This window comes from Thermobia domestica, chromosome 13 (genome assembly GCF_964235325.1).
Source record: "Thermobia domestica chromosome 13, izTheDome1.hap1.1, whole genome shotgun sequence".
Lineage (NCBI taxonomy): Eukaryota > Metazoa > Arthropoda > Insecta > Zygentoma > Lepismatidae > Thermobia > Thermobia domestica.
Window position 1 is genome coordinate 132465756 of NC_137466.1, and position 16558 is coordinate 132482313.

Here is a 16558-nt window from a genome sequence, read left to right on the forward strand (position 1 = left end):
TTTCTATTTTCGGTTCGAGGTAGGTAGGGTTGGATTTGACGGGGTAAATATGTATCCAAAAACGTATGCACGGTTCTCAGTTTCTAAGAACGCCTTGAGTGTATACAACCTTCATTGCGTTCTGTTTGTGCGGGTTACATAACAGCAGAGGATAAACACTAGGGAATGTAAAAACAATTATTCTCTCTCTTTTACTGAATACTCTGAATTAAGAATTGACGTCGCGACGGATGCTTACACATCTTATCCAGGTTCTGAATTAAGACCCAACAACGATGTGTGCTTATAAATTGTTTCTAGACGAAGTTTCAATATTGACATTTTGAACTTGAATAAATAGTATTATCACTCAGCAAAGAAAGATAGGGGACATGTGATGCCTTTATTGATACTTGGCTCTTGTTATAACTTACGTTAGTAAGAGCAACTTAATCAGTAATATTTAATGTTCACATACACTTTTTTGAGCCCAGTGTGCACAACGTATATTTGAACATAGCTATTTAAGTTCCCATTAGATGTGCTGTGTGTATTATTTAAATTTCAAAACAAGGCGAGAGCTGTCACTATAAATCACACACGTGTGTCCTTTTAAAAATATTAGTGAGATGTGAACGGTTGAACACGTTTGGCACCGTCTCCTGCCAAAACTGGTTTTAGTAAAGAAACGCAATGTGTGAAGTAAATGTATAGGATGACCCTAAAGAATTACGTATTTATGACAAAAGTCTATTCTCAGTATAATATATTTCCTGTTTATATGATGCTAATGTTATGTGAAATGTTTTTTTTAACACTTAATCTTCTGTGATACTCAGAAACATGTTCATTTTTAGAAATACGTGACTGGAAAAATTATGAACAATCATAAACAGATTTCGTTTGACTTGATTTGAGTTCAGCGTCCCATTCAGCAGCGAGCCTATATGAGACATGGAACTACAGTTTAACATGGGATCCAAACTGTAGGGTTGGCGTGAATGGCCAAGTGATTGTGCCAGGTTGTAGAGTTGGTAAACAAGGCCAAGTTGTTAACGACACTTAGTTCAGTTGTTTAAAAATCATTTGAAGATTTGTTATTCGTAATTATGTTAGTTCATGTATACTATTGGGTATAGTGAAATGTCGATTTAGTAATTATACTATTTATAAGCGACTATAACCGTTTAAGATCACATGTTGAATTATTACACGAACCACATGAGTTTCCGCCGGGAATCGAAACCAGGCCTCCCGAGTCAAAGACTCCTGGTATCCTCACATCCACTAGGCAGCTCCAGAAATTTCGTAACTATGAAAGCTGAAACTGAATTACTAAGAGAAAACGAAATTCGTCCAAACTTTTAAAACACGAGATACGTTTTAAAATAAATATTCAAGCCAGTTTTTCTACTTCATAACAATAGATGAAAATTTTGCTTTAATTCTTCTTACTCTTCGTAATTTCGAAATTTGTCATGTGAAGTAATAACGAAATACTTAATACGTTAAGATGAAAGTATGTGCACAAATGATTCGTTATAGAGATTATCTATTATATTTGACGTGAATGTAGCCAGATAGCTGTGATTCATGATTCTCCATACCACATTACAATCAGTCGCCAATTACGACCGACTTGGGTGACGACTGCCTGGTCGTAAGCCGGCCAGGTACTACCTTATTGTACAGTACAACACAAATTAGTATTTTGATCAATCGTCGGTCAACGATTTAGGCTGCGGTTACGCTGGATCAGAATTCGTACAAAATTTCCTTATACGAACTCTAACAATTTAAACAAACTAATCGTTGTTCATTACATTACTTCAATCCTTTCGTATGAAAAAGTGCCTACAAAATCAATTGATTTGTTTCATTTACACGAATTAGTAATAGTTTACGCGACAACCAGTTTAAACCACTACCATACATGCCACTTACACCAATATTCATTTTACACTTTTTTTTGCCTGTTATTGTTATTATCATATCATTACTGTTATCTCACTTATTATTGTTGTAGTTTGTTGCTAGAGTACGTTTGTGTTATATTGGCACGTTTCCCGCCAGTGCACTTGCTTGGCTTTTAAAGTACTTGCTGCTAACACTCACGTTTTAATCTAATAGACATCTTATTGGTTTTGTCGTGTAGGTGACTTTAGTTGTTAGCCAGCCCATCAAATGAAGTCATTGCTAATTATTTGGCGGATATTTGAAGCGCTTAGTTGCCATACGCGTACAAGTGTGTTACAGGGACTTCTGAGTGGTGTGGCGTTTTGCTGTGTTCCTAACGTATTGTAACTCGCAATTTAACTGCGGCGTGGCAAGAAGGCGTTGCAAACAGATCCATCGTTTAGGCAGGAAACGTGCCAAGATAAAACACAGGTATTCTAATAATAATAATAATCACTTATACAGGGTGTTTCAAAACAACACCGACAACGTTCGGAAGGTGATTCCTGGCACCAAGATAAGGCAGAAAGTATAGACCAACCTGGGAGCACAAATGCTTCCTTCCGGAGCTATAGGTTGCCGAAAACATGAAAAAATGAACTTTAAAGGTCCATAGCTCCAAAACTATGAGACCTACCGTATTCGAGTCAAGATTTCACTTAGGAACTAATATGTGCGCTATCCAAAAATACATGTTTCAGAATCCTAAGGTACTCACGCAACATATTTTACAGAGGCAGTTTGACTACGGGCATACAGTATAATTTGAAGTACTTCCCATATAATTTGAACTACCTCTATAAAAACTGCTGCGGAAGTACAGCAGGATTCTGAAACATGGGTATTTGGATAGGGTACATACTAGTTCCTAAATAAAGTCTTGACCCGACTACGATAGGTCCCATAGTATTGGGGCTATGAACCTTCAAAATTCAGTTTTTCATGTTTTCGGCAGCCTGTAACTCCGAAACTAAACATTTGTACACCCAGGTTAGTCTATACTTTTTGTCTTATCTTAGTGTCAGGAATCACTTCCCAAACGTTGTCGGTGTTGTTTTGAAACACTCTGTATAATCTTTACAACCGGTCGTAAATGTGGGTGGTCATAAGTCGATAACTAACCATATTTCCATCATGGATATTAATATTTACAGAATATGACTTATGTACTAAATGATCAGTCAAGTCTGGATCCTCATAGAGTGTACTGTGATCATTGCATGACTATTAATTTATTGATTTCATTATGTTAAACATATATCAATATTAGAGTTAATATTCTAAACCACTTCTTTTGGTCTCCTTGCAGGTTATTGTTCCTATGTGTTGCTATTTCGGTAACTATCGCAGCAGAGCAGGAGGATGACTATGAGTATGATGAATATGAAGTGGAAGAGAAACAAGCCCCAGTTGCTCCATCTCCAACACGAGGTTCTACAAAGAGCAGATTTCCGTTAGTAAACCGACGACCACTACCACTTGTAAGAAAGCCGTCGCTTCCAAAGAAGGCGTCAGAGGTACCTTCACCTGCTCCAGTGGTTGAAGAGGAAGAACCATTTGATGACAAAGACTACAATGAGGAAGATGCACATAACGAGGAAGATGATACGCCTGATCCTACAACTACTACTCCTGCACCTAAGAAACTAGTTCGAAGTGGATTAAGACCTTTCCGTAGCAATGCAGATCTTCTGGCTGCCCTCAAGCGTCGTCGTGAGGAGCAAAAGCATCAAGTATCAACATCAGCTTCTGTACGAGACAGTTCTTCAAACACAGAGAGCACTCCACCAACAAAATCAACATCTTTCAGAGGACGTGGTACTAGAGCTCGTTTCAACCACGAATCATCCACGGAAGGCCCATCAACAAGTGGAAGCAGCTCTTTTACAAGCCGTCGTCGATATTCACCTCATCAAAGATCTGGAAACGAACCCGCACCTACTGAAGCTAAAAAGAGTGTAGACACTAATATCCATGACAAAACACGCAGACTGTCTGCCGCGTATCCGAGAAGGTTCTCCAACCGAGGAAGATCTACTGAAGCTCCTGAGGAAACTGACAGTTTAGAACTTACTGAAAAACCACAAGAGGATACTAGAGGAAGATCAAGATTTCACAGGAGACGGTTTAATTAAGTTTAGATTATGTGACTAAAGAACAAAGCAAAACAAACTTTAAAGACTTTATAGTGCGAAATGCATTTTTAAAAAAATTCTAAACAGTGTGTGTGTTTGCATTTTAGGAATAAGAGTCACCTCATTTTCATCATTATCATCAATAACAACTTGAACATTCTTCTCGATGAAGTATAGTCGAGATATCTTCGATTCTAATTCCTAAACATTATTACACACATATTTTTCCTTCTAAAACTTCATGAAAATTCATGATAATCCACTACACGAATTGTTTTTACGTCTCAGTTTTGTTACAAGGTGGTATTCGATAGACCTTCAATACCAACATATTTTAGGCACTGCAATGCGTATTAAGTGAGCTTGCATAATGCACAAACATTGAGTTTTTTTATATATATATATTTGATTCATTTTATTTAAATATGAATTTATTTTAACAAAGTTGCTTTATATTACGAACTTAAAATAAAAAATATATTATAGTTATGGAATTGAGTTCATATGAATTCACATCAAATTTATTTGAAAAGGAAATGATTAGTTGTGTGAGTATTTTAGAATTTCTTTACATTTTAATTATGTATATAATGTGACTTCTTCAAATATGTTGATCAATTTGCAAATAATATCATAGTAGTGCTTTATTTCATCATTTGGTGTTTATTGAGCTTTTGATTCCAATTTTGGAATATTTTTTTTTCTAAAAAAAAAAAATAAAAGCTTCTCTTGCTATATTTCCCTTTAAGTTGTCATTGATTGATTAACTGTCATTTTTTCACTTATTTTGATTGATACTGCATATTATTTTTGGTGTAATTCTAGGCATTTTCTTATAATACAAACGAAATAGCTGTACATGAGTAGACTTTTAATAAGCTTTATTCTTGCAATGAAAATTATTATTTGTAAACTTACTATCATTATTGTCAGTACTAAAGATGAAACATTTCTGTCAGTACTTAACATTTGAAACAAAATTAATGAACTTTGGGCAAAAAGCATTCAACCTTAGATTAAATTTGGTATAAGGATTATTGATACACAATTTTAAGTCTTAATAGAGCAGCTGTTGTTTTGGCAACCTAGTGCCTTCTTTATTCATTGTATATATCGTAAATAAGGAGCTGTTTTACAATATTATCTGCTCTTAATAATTAAAAATATTATACAAATAATTGCAACATATGTGTATTTTTCAATTCGAAATACCCTATGACTTTTATTCTAAAAACAGTATACTGTATATCCATTTATGATATTCACATTTTTGTAATATGAACCAGAAGGACTTAGTCCATTGTTTTTAGTCTTCTTAATAATTCCTTTTAGTCTTCATTTATATTCTATTAAAAAGTTTGACAATTTGAGGTAAATATTGAGCAAGTTACTCCGGTTGTATTTCCAGTTTGTAGTTAAATATTCATTTTACTAAACTTCCTTAGCAGCTATAATTGAAGAATAAAAGAAGACAAAATAATTTGTAATTTATTCTATTTTTGACATGTTCGTTTACAATTAGTACTATTGCGTAAATAATTATTATTCTAAGAAGAATAGTGAGTCTAATATGATACAGAAAAGAAAGGTCGGTCACATTGAAATTTGATTGTAGTTGAAGGTAACAAATTACATTTCGAAATACAAAGTACTCACAAATAGTTAATGTTATACAGCTTCTGTGTAATATTTAAGAACCAAATAATATGTTGGTTGTCTAATATAATGAAAGAGACATTTTGTAGTAAATGTTTACGAAATATTTCCAACATCAATCCATGACTTTCATTACATAGAAATATTTTGTTTATTGTTCATTTACATTTCCGTACTAAGGAGCAAAGGAATATTATCAACTTATTTTGCAACAAAAGACAATGAATTGTTACCAAGTACCTTAGAATACTCTTTCTTTCATGTTCTTATAAGAGTTTGTGTAATGTGACGTAACTTGTTGAATATCTTGCGTTTATCAATACAATTTTCAGAAAATATAAGTTCCCAATGATATCCGAGAAATATTTTATTCCTTATTATTATTTTTTTGTAACAAATGTGTGACGAATATGTATATAAAACGCAAAAATAGTAATTTCAATAAAGAACTTTTAACATATAATCGATATAAAAACAAAGTGTGGATTGATAATTATTGATAGCGTTATATTCAAAAATGCTTTCTACTCCAGTGAGTTTTCGTGGGGAAAATAATTCACTAGGTATTCACTTACCTGTATGCATTGTTTATAGGCAAGTAGGCAAGTTATAAAGTCTGGAAATAATGTCAAAACTGATTAGCAATATAAAACACTTCTCTAATTCTTCTACCACTATGTTGTATGTATAAAGATGATAATAGTAATCGTGAGAATTAAAACCTGAATATCAATTCGTATGTATCCATCATTAATGTTGAAAATTCTACTGCTGTTATATTGAGTATATACGTGAGAAATATGGGACATGTGAGTTACTACAGTGTGAAGAAACTGGTAGGTTTCAGAAGATGAAATGGATATTTCAAATAATGATTATCAATATTTTGAATGAAGAATAAGGTAGTATAAAAGGAGAGACGAACCATTTTTTTTTTGTTTGTTTTCTCTTTCTAGCACTAATGTGTTTGCAGCAAGCAATAGAGATTAAAATGAAAAGTAACACGTTATGCACATTACATCACCAAATTCCAGATGTCACCCTCTTAGATAAACATTTTTGGTTGCCTGTTATTTTCTTTATGTTCATGTGGTAGAGTTATGTATTAATTATGATGAACCGGTAGAGATGAAGATAGATCTTCATACTTCTGCTCTACTTCTACTTTTCATACTCCAGATTCAAGTATTGTACTTAAGGAAAAGTGTTCGAACATACTGTAGGGTTTTGTACCGCATCTCAGAATAAATACTTCACGCTAGGATTCTAGTTCTTAAAATGTACTCTTGAAGCAGGAAAGAATTCGTGCTGATCTAAACGTAAATTACAATTAATCTTTCTTCTAGGTATATACTTCCAGGGTAGCTTCACACTCCGAAGTCAGCCAAGCACCGATTCGGAGCTCAGATACATTAAATTTGTGTGTTACTCTTATATACTTTGTGTGTCACTCGCATGCAGGGTGTGTCTCTTAGCAAATAGGTCCCAGTGGAGACCTCACATTTTGATTTTGTTTCCCCGGAAAATATTTTCTGAAAGAAAACCTAGTTACAATACAAGATCAGGAACAGTTTAAGCGATTTGACGAGATACCATTTATAAACATCTAGTCATGCCGATGATAAGCGAGTAAAATTTTACAGACAATATAATGGTAATCCACTTCAAGCGAACTCAAGAGCAATTTCAGAGCTGTAATTGGGCTACTTTACTTAGTACTTACTAACTGTGGACAAAATTGCAGACAGTATAGTTTTAGTAGTCATTACATTTATCGCTGACAGACTCAGAGAATATTGTACTATTTTTTAATGTATTAGGGGCTATGTTTTTTACATATACTTTCTGTATTAGACGATATCCTGGACTGAGAATTTGTAGCAACTGTCACCAATTGAAACAGATAATTAGAATCATTTTCACACTCGGCGTCGTTTATTGTGCATGACAACCATCATATAACGATGAAGTCCTGAACATGGTCATCTTCCACTGAAATGACCATTATCTTGATACTAACAGTGTAGGGTTTAACAGTGCTTCCTCATTTGGCCCATAGACGAAAGTGAAATAAAAGAATCCATTCACCTATTGTGCAGATCTCCACCACACGCTATTATCGCTGCAGTTACCTTAAAATATTATGAGAGTTACGATTGTTTTGTCCCAAGGAGCTGAGCTGTCAACGCACTTACTTAAGCCCTCAACTTCAAATCTAGAATATTCCGTAAATTTAGTTCAAACTACGAACTTGCATGTTTTCTTGTATGTCACCACTAGATATGCTTATAGCTTTAATATAGTATGCAATTTTACTGCCTTGAAATCTTAGTTCGAGTATCTGTAGCGTAGCGTCACCCTGATAATGTTCGCTTTAACAATAGACTGGCTGTTACTAAGATCGAACGTTAAGAGTAGCAAGTACACTATTGACAGAGCATTGTCAGCTGTGTTTTCTGATTTATTATTCTTGTTTGTTTGGAAAAGTTTTATTTATCTGATGAATATTTTGTGATGAATAATGACAGGGAATGCCATAAGTATTGTAGATCAAAAGGGAGAATATTGTCAATAGTAGTCAGAAATGAAACATTGTAAATGGCATGAAATATGTTCGTTTTTTGTTTGTATTTTCCTGCACAGTTTTTAAGGGTTTCGGTGGTAATTTACTGTAAAGTGCTCACTTCAGGATTTATTTTTCAGTCTACATTGCAATTTGACAAAACAAATATATTCAGGATGTTCAAATGACATTTTTAGAGCACTATAAATGACACTGTTGGGTACAACATTGAAAATTACAATAGGCAATAACACCAATTGGCGATGGCCATTAGATTTATCAATAAAATTAATTAATTTTTTATTGACATGAAAAATAAATGGTAAGTTAAGAGGTTAGTCGTTCTATCGTGACAAGCTTACTTCAAAGTTCCTTACAAGATGGGAGGAACATTTCCAATATTTATCCTCATCCGGAGATATCGAAATCTCATATTTTCAGAAAATGTAACTTCAAACTTTACCGTGTGGTTCAATTAGGAAACTGGTGTCCATTCTAGAGGTCCATTCCAGTGTCTGGAAAACATAACGTCCCCTCCAGTATCTGGAAATTATAACATCTTACCACCACGTCATCAGAAAATAAAATTGCCATTAGCTTCATACCTAATACTCAACGTAAGGGTTCAATGAAAATTTATATTTGTTTTGGGCATCTCCAGAGCATGATGGTTCTCCATAACACACATCTAAATCAGAGAAATTCAACACTTTAGCAAGGAAACGTGATCTGATATTCAAGTGCTACAGTGGCGTATTTACGATTTTGTTTCGGAGGGGTCTTTGCTAACTTTACTCCTGGAAATGTGAAAATTCTGCAAGATATTTCATTTACTTTAATATAGTAAATAAATTTCAGGGGACTTAAGCCCGAAAGTCACCCTTAAATATGACACTGAAGTGTTGTGTCCCCCATACGGACGCAATCTTGTAGGTCGACGAAACAGAAACGGACAAATTATAGTGTGCAGTAAGGTCGTTTCGTCAGTTCTTGTAGCTCGATGTAACAAAAGTAAAACTAAGAATTTTTGAATTTAGAACTGATAATCTCTTCCCAGGATGTTGTAAACTAAAATCTTCAGAGCAAAGGCAATGGGTTCGTGAGCTGGATCACTTAACAAATGAAATTGAATACTTTTCAATTGGAAACAGATTATGGTGTAAGAGGGTGAAAAGGGGTTGAAAGAAAAAGGATGAACTTAGGACAGGTAAAAGTCTACACAGCACTTTGCTAGAAAAATTCGGCAATCCTCCATCGATGATTATCTCGGTGTAATGTAGCTTCAGCAACATGAAGTCTGAGCTATGGATGGCCAGAAAGCTCGAACAAAAGATCTGCACGGAAGCAACAAAGTTAGGATAAACTTATAGCGAGGAATGACTCGAATACGTACGCTCCCTAATAATAATAAAATTATCCTTACTGTTAATAAAATAATACATTACTATATACGTTCTCTTATAAACATGGGTAAAATTTAAGTACCAAAAAAGTGTCGCGGAGAGTTCCCCTCTACATCGTCCCCGTTGATTGATTCTGTCTAACGACTGTTCCGTCTGTAGTTTTGTTCCAAGGCATTGGTCATTGAAATTCATAGATCAATGAATCGAAGATAGATTGACGTAATGCAAAACGTGTAGGTGGATGTCAGATAAGGTGATCTTTAGGAATGCGGACAAGGGAACCATCTGTATGTTTATTCATTAAGAAATATATAAAATGAAAGAGCCGACACGAAATGGAAATTCTTTTATGTCTGAACGTGTAAATGAACTGTAAAATTGTGATGAAAAAAAAGGAAATTTAAAACATAATTTTAACATCGATCTGATAATGAAAACTCACTGTCCATGCTTTCAAGCAAATAATGTTCGTCGTTTTAACGGAATTTTAGTCCAATATATCACATGTCCAAAACATATTATTCTTATTTTTATTCAAAACACGTCTTTCATCATGCTGGATACAATATCTTCACATCCTCTTCCCTGTTTTAAAGTCCAAAATGTCTAATATTTTGGTGATGAACAAAAATACAATTTCATGTAGTTAAAAAATACTACTTTTCAAAAATAAATGTCATCAAAATCTTGTAATAGCTGTAATTAAATTACACCATTATAGATTAACAGAATCTGAAAAGAAAATCAATAAAATGTTAGAAAAAAATTAGAAAGGGCTTTGAAGAATATGGGATGAAAATAAATGTTAGAAAGCCAAAAGCCATGGTGATTGGAACAAAGGGGTCTGTGTCAAATATAAAAGTAGGAGGGGAGAAAATAGAACAAATGAATAGTTTTCGATATCGATAGTATTCTTAGTAATAACATGAAGTGCGAATGAGAAATAAAAGCAAGGATAGGAATGGCGAAAGAAGCCTTTAGGAGGAAGAAAAATCTGTTTTGTGGGACCTTAAATAAAGAGTTGAGAAAAAGACTCATAAAATGCTTCGTGTGGAGTGTTGTACTGTATGGGGCAGAAACGTGGACATTACGTAAAGGTGACGAAAATCGACTGGAAGCCTTCGAAATGTGGGTGTGGAGAAGAATGGAAAGAATTAATTGGGTCGAGCGGAAAACGAGTGAGAGAGTGTTAGAAATGGTGGGTGAGAAAAGAACACTTTTAGATATTATTAGGAAGAGGAAGAGAAACTGGTTGGGACATTGCCTAAGAAGAGATTGTATCATGAGGGACGTCCTAGAGGGTATAGTGGCGGGAAAGAGAGGGAGAGGGCAAAGGAGACTACAATTAGTGGATGATATAAAAACAGAAAGATCATACGCGAAGACGAAGAAGTTAGCGGAGGACCGTGGAGCATGGAAGCTTCTCAGCTGCGGACTGCCAATAAACGCAGAATACCTATGATGATGATGATTATAGATCAAAACGTTGAGCAAAGCAGAAAATAAACAAACAAGGCAGTCAAGGTTAAATGACATAAACACTGTCTCTTCCACATTAAACTTAACTAATAAATGACAAACATATTGAACTTCCAAGACACGACACAACACAACATGCATTGTCCATGGATGAAATGATGAAATCAAAATCTGAGTAGATTAACCCTTTTAGAACTTACGGTATATTTTTATACCATGGTATAGTATCGTCGTTGACCACTTATTTAGATTCTGTAACAGGTATTTAAGCCGGTTTTTATTGGTCAAGTCAAGGATGGACCAATGAACACCTTAGATGTGTTTTGGAACCGAATAGTCAATCTGGCGGCGCCAAGTGAGGATGTAGGGGCGTGATTTTTTCTATTTCTTAAGGCAAATTTCAAACATTTTTCACGCCCTTAGTTTTCAAGCTATCACATTGAAACTTTGCATACGGATTGTGTATACCTTTGGATATTTTCCAAAAATTTTAAAGATCGCTACGTGAAACCGGGGCCGGGCCCGAGGGGTGTAAGTTTTGCAAGGAGGTGATTTTTTCAGAAAAGTTTCAGTTTTTGCTCGATTTTTCCAGTTCATATGTATGATACGGACATGTGAGTGATACCGTTTGAAAGGGCACGTTATACTGAAGAAAACTGTGTTTGAACTATAACTCTTCCCCTTTTTTAAAATTTTCCCGACCTTAGTTTTCAAGATATAAAATTGAAATTTTGCACACGTATTATGTACATAATAATACATAGTAAGTTTTTTTTTTAAAAATCAGATCGCTACGTGAACCCAGTCAGAGGGGCGCAAAAATTTCGAAAAATCTCGTTTTTTCCGGTTTTCCCGTTTCTGGTGTATAATACGTACAAGCGAGTGGTACCGTTGGAAAGTATACTCTATCCTGAAAAACACGAAGTATGAACCATGATTCTACGATACATAGTAGGAAGCAGTAGCTGTTTAAGAGAAACCCTAAAATTTACCTCAAAAAGTGGAAACCCTAAAAGGGTTAAGGAATGGCGGTTAAAAGGTATAGACAACACAAAAATTAAAATTTTTAACCATTAAATGTAAAACTAAAATCGGCATCTTAATAAAACAAAACATCGGGGAGATAAAAAGGAACTCATAACAAAATATCAAGAGAAAAATCAAATCACCGTCCATATATATATATATATATATATATATATATATATATATATATATATATATAACATTTTTATATATAATGAAAGTAAAAATCTCTAAATAAAGAAACTCTAAGAAAATGCTGATTCTGAGAATCAAATACAATCTCTACACGATGTAAGAATAGTTATTCTATCTACCCATCGTAAGAAAAGATAGACCAAACAAAGAAGAGTATTGACTTCTTTTGTTATGGAAGAAAAGGATTGTAGGATATTCAGTCTCACAATGTCTCACGTAACGGAAAAGTTAACGCCTCTTTCACTGGCGAGAAAAGACCTTAACGAAATCAATATAATAGACTATCACCATCATTACACTAATTATCTAACTAAAAATATTCGAAAAAAATATGTATATAATTTCTTCTGATATTCACTTTCTTCATGCTCTGAAACATGGAGACGTATATCGACAATAAGAATGTGGAATCGAATTCACCCTAAAACGTAAGAAAATCCATGTCTTATTATATACAATCATCTTCTTGCCGAAATTTTCATTTATTTAAATAATCAGACACATAAACTTGCTATATACACTACACGCAATGAAAAATCTTCATGCCTAAAATATATGTAACTGCACAAAAGAAATGTTTCTCTTTACAAAAACAAAATATCACTGTGCAGATTGCCGAACATGTAACAAATAATTTCCTCAAAATTGTAATAAACGTTGAAAGATAACTCCGTAAGATGCATCTTGTGTCGTAAGATGCATCTTGGAATCCATATTTTTTGAATATATAAATTTCTGGAGGGTGTAAAATGTAAATGTCAGTATACTTCTTCCTCTCTGATCATGACATACTCAACACTTCAAGAATTGACTGTTACTTGCCTCTCTCTCTCTCTCTCTTTTCAAATGTTTGTTCTTTTCGTTTCGATATCGAAAACTAAACATGTCAGAATAAATTCATAATTGAACGTAAAATGAAATGAACCAAACAACAGGCATTAATTCAAAGTTATTTGTCAATTCTCAGTAGAAATATTTAAGAAAAAACATGGAATGATAAGAGTACTGGAGTAATATTTTGGTTCTTTCTTCTTTTTTCTGTTGCCGGCAAAAGAACTTCGAAATACTTCGAAATGCTGACTAATTAGGTAATGAAATGACCAGTACCACTAACAAATTCGTCTCCAACTGCATACATATTCCTAAAGCATCAATCTTCCTTTAATAAACATATCTTTTTCGTATTCTACAACATGGAAATGGTTTGTCTTCTTTGTCAAAACTGATGGGAGGCAATAATGACATTTCCCAGTTCTATTTGTTATAAATACACAACACAATACGATGGAAATTGTCTAAAAGGTTCTCCAAAAAATTCAACATGTTCCAAAGTGCAATGAGCGCTGCATCTTCTCCGGTGAAATAGAGTGCACCAGATGCTGTACATGGACAAACAATTGATGCAAACTAATTCTTCATCACGAAGTCAAAGCAATTGTTATGACAATTTTTCAAAAAAACTTCATGTTTTCATCTCTCAGGTCACAAGAGAGTAAAACAAAATCTACGGGAGAATTGTATCCTGGTGCAATTTTGATTTGCCCAGGCTTTAAAGAATATAACTTCTCATATTCTTTACGATACTCCACTACAAATGTTTTTAATGCTGTTTTCAGCACCACCTAACGGAATAAGTAGTTTATTTGTGAGACTTACAATGGCACGTGCCTTTATCGTTTATCCTCTGGAAAAACACTAATCTCTTTTAGAGCCATGTTAACACCAAACTGCGGTCTCATTCCAGGATGATTTTTTCAATCTTCGCCTACGTAAGTAATTGGTCAGCGATCATAATTTGACTAAACTTCAGGGGGAAATTTCTTCCTCGTTATCTACCATATTTGCAGTAGAGAAAAATAATCCTACAATATTTTCTTCTCTACTGTCGTCTTCCTTTGCCCTAGTTTTTGAACACAAATTTGTCGACGCATCATTCACCACTAGATCTCAAATACTATCTTTTTTTTTCATCGTGAGTATTTTCTATCTCTTGCTTCTCGTAGTTTTTCTTCAGACGTTGAACGGCGATGGAACCGATGTTGTAATGCACACGGCAATTCTTGTATTTCAGAGAGTATGAGTTGGAGTAATCGATGTCTTGTATTACCCCTGGCCCAAAAGATATACCGAAAAACGCTCTAGTATCACATTTCATTACAGTGATGTCTAGAATTCAAACCTTGTCTCCTATTTTAAAATCTGGCTTCGAAGGACGTTTATTGAAAATTTTCATAGCTATCCTATGTTTGCCAAACCAAATTGTCGTGTGCTTTATTTCGAATTTCTTGAAGTTGTTGTAAATGCTCAGCATTGTTTTGAAGTTGAAAAGAGATGCCCAAAATCGCTTCGTGAATCACTCGAAATACATGCCAAAGTTAATATGGACTAAAGCAGGACGATAGATTGACGGTTAAGATATGGGCTAACACAATAGATGGCAGAAGTTCAAGCTATCTTTCTTGATCTTTATCGTACAGAGCAGATTTCAATCATTGCTCGATGTCATTTATCATAATTTCTGTGCATCTATTAGCGTAATATTCTTGCGCATTAAGAGATCGAATCTTTGCACCTATCATCCCACACACTTCTTTGAATAGATGATTAATGAAACATAGCCCCGATCCGTTACCGGTTATTTGAAAATTCTGTATTTAAAAAATTACATTTTTATTGAGAAAAGAACTCATAGGAGCAGCTGTTATATCATCAACTGGTCCACGAACTGTGAAGCTGGGATGCAGCATCAACAATTACACTTAGTTATTTATGACTCAGGATTTTACGAGCCAAATACACGCCACTTATATGAATGAATGAAAGAAAAACGGGACATCTGATGGTATGTCTGCAATGTTCTAAATGCAGAACCTGGTTTATTCTTGAAAAATTTAACATAAACACACACGTTAAACGTCTGATAGATGCATTGCTTAATGTTTGGAAAATGGAAACATTTCCAATTGGTCTTTCAGAAAACTCTTGTTGATTTGAAGGCCGCGGTGGCTCAGTGGTAGAGCGTTCACCTCTGGTGCTCGGGGTCCTGGGTTCGATCCCAGCATCCGCCAAGTGAACTTTGTGATGGACAAACACCGTGTACGTGGGTTTTCTAGGGGTTCTCCCACTTTCTTCATTCCACCATTTCATTCATTTCTCATAATCACCGTCTCCTTTAGCCTAACCAGCATAAGCGTGGGACGTAAAACTCAAAGATTTCATTTCATTTTTTCTTGTTGATTTGAAACAAAAGCCGTTCTGTGAACAGCATCAAAAACTTTATGGCGTAATGAAATATGGACAGAAACTAATAATTTCATTCCACTAGATGTTTCCTGCTTCCTACATAAGATTCCATTCTTAATCAAAAAATTAAAAAAAAAAAAACTTGGAGCCCAATTTTTGAGTTCATTTCAATTTAACTTTAACCAGGCAAAAATATCTCTGTAAAACGAATCTTCTAGTGGATCTTCTCTAAGGAACGGTTTGTTATTAAACATGTTTGTTGTAATATCCGGGTATCTTGAAAGCAAATACACGCGTATCCTCTTCGTTTTTGTTTGTCAGGAATGTCTCTAGGTAAACGACAGATTCTGAAGATAGCCTCTACGGAATTTTTTTCTGTACTTGTGTCTGAGAATCGTCTCACGGGTGTGCTCTAACATGCATAAGAGGCTTTGGCTGGGTCAATCTAGGAGTAGAACATAGTAGCACTGAAATCACACCCATATATCAGCTGCCTCATGTTTCTGGTTATTATCCTGCCGAGACATCCATTACCATGAGAACACACAACACGGCATTTTTGAAGATGGCAACGTATACCTGACGGTCCATCAATTTCTCAATTCTGTCAAGCATTCTCATATTCTTAGCTGAAAAGGACCTCCAGACCATGACTTCTCCTCTGTTATGGTTCATGGTTGATATATGACATTTAGGATCAAAAGCTGCGTAACCGGTGGTCAAATCTATTTCATGGCATCGTTCTTGAACATGATGACCTAGCTCTAAACTGTCCAAACAACATTAGATTACTATTGAGTCGTCCGCCCAAACTGTTTTGGCCCATGCGACTCAAACCTTACGATTTCCCGTAGAAATGTAAGGTTTCTTCACTAGGCATCGTGCCATTAGTTCTGCTGACAGCAGGCGGAGAGGATGGCTCG

The 16558-nt window shown here is 34.8% G+C and overlaps 1 protein-coding gene across 1 annotated transcript in view; it reads left to right on the forward strand.

Moving 5' to 3' along the window:
* The window catches only part of LOC145668515 (uncharacterized), a 74371-nt gene extending 67428 nt beyond the window's left edge, over positions 1 to 6943 (forward strand). The window contains exon 2 of the mRNA XM_081736487.1: positions 3245 to 6943. Coding sequence (XP_081592613.1) covers positions 3245 to 4070 — 826 coding nt within the window. The 3' untranslated portion in view covers positions 4071 to 6943. The remainder of the gene's footprint in view (positions 1 to 3244) is intronic.
* Positions 6944 to 16558: the final 9615 nt, after the last annotated feature.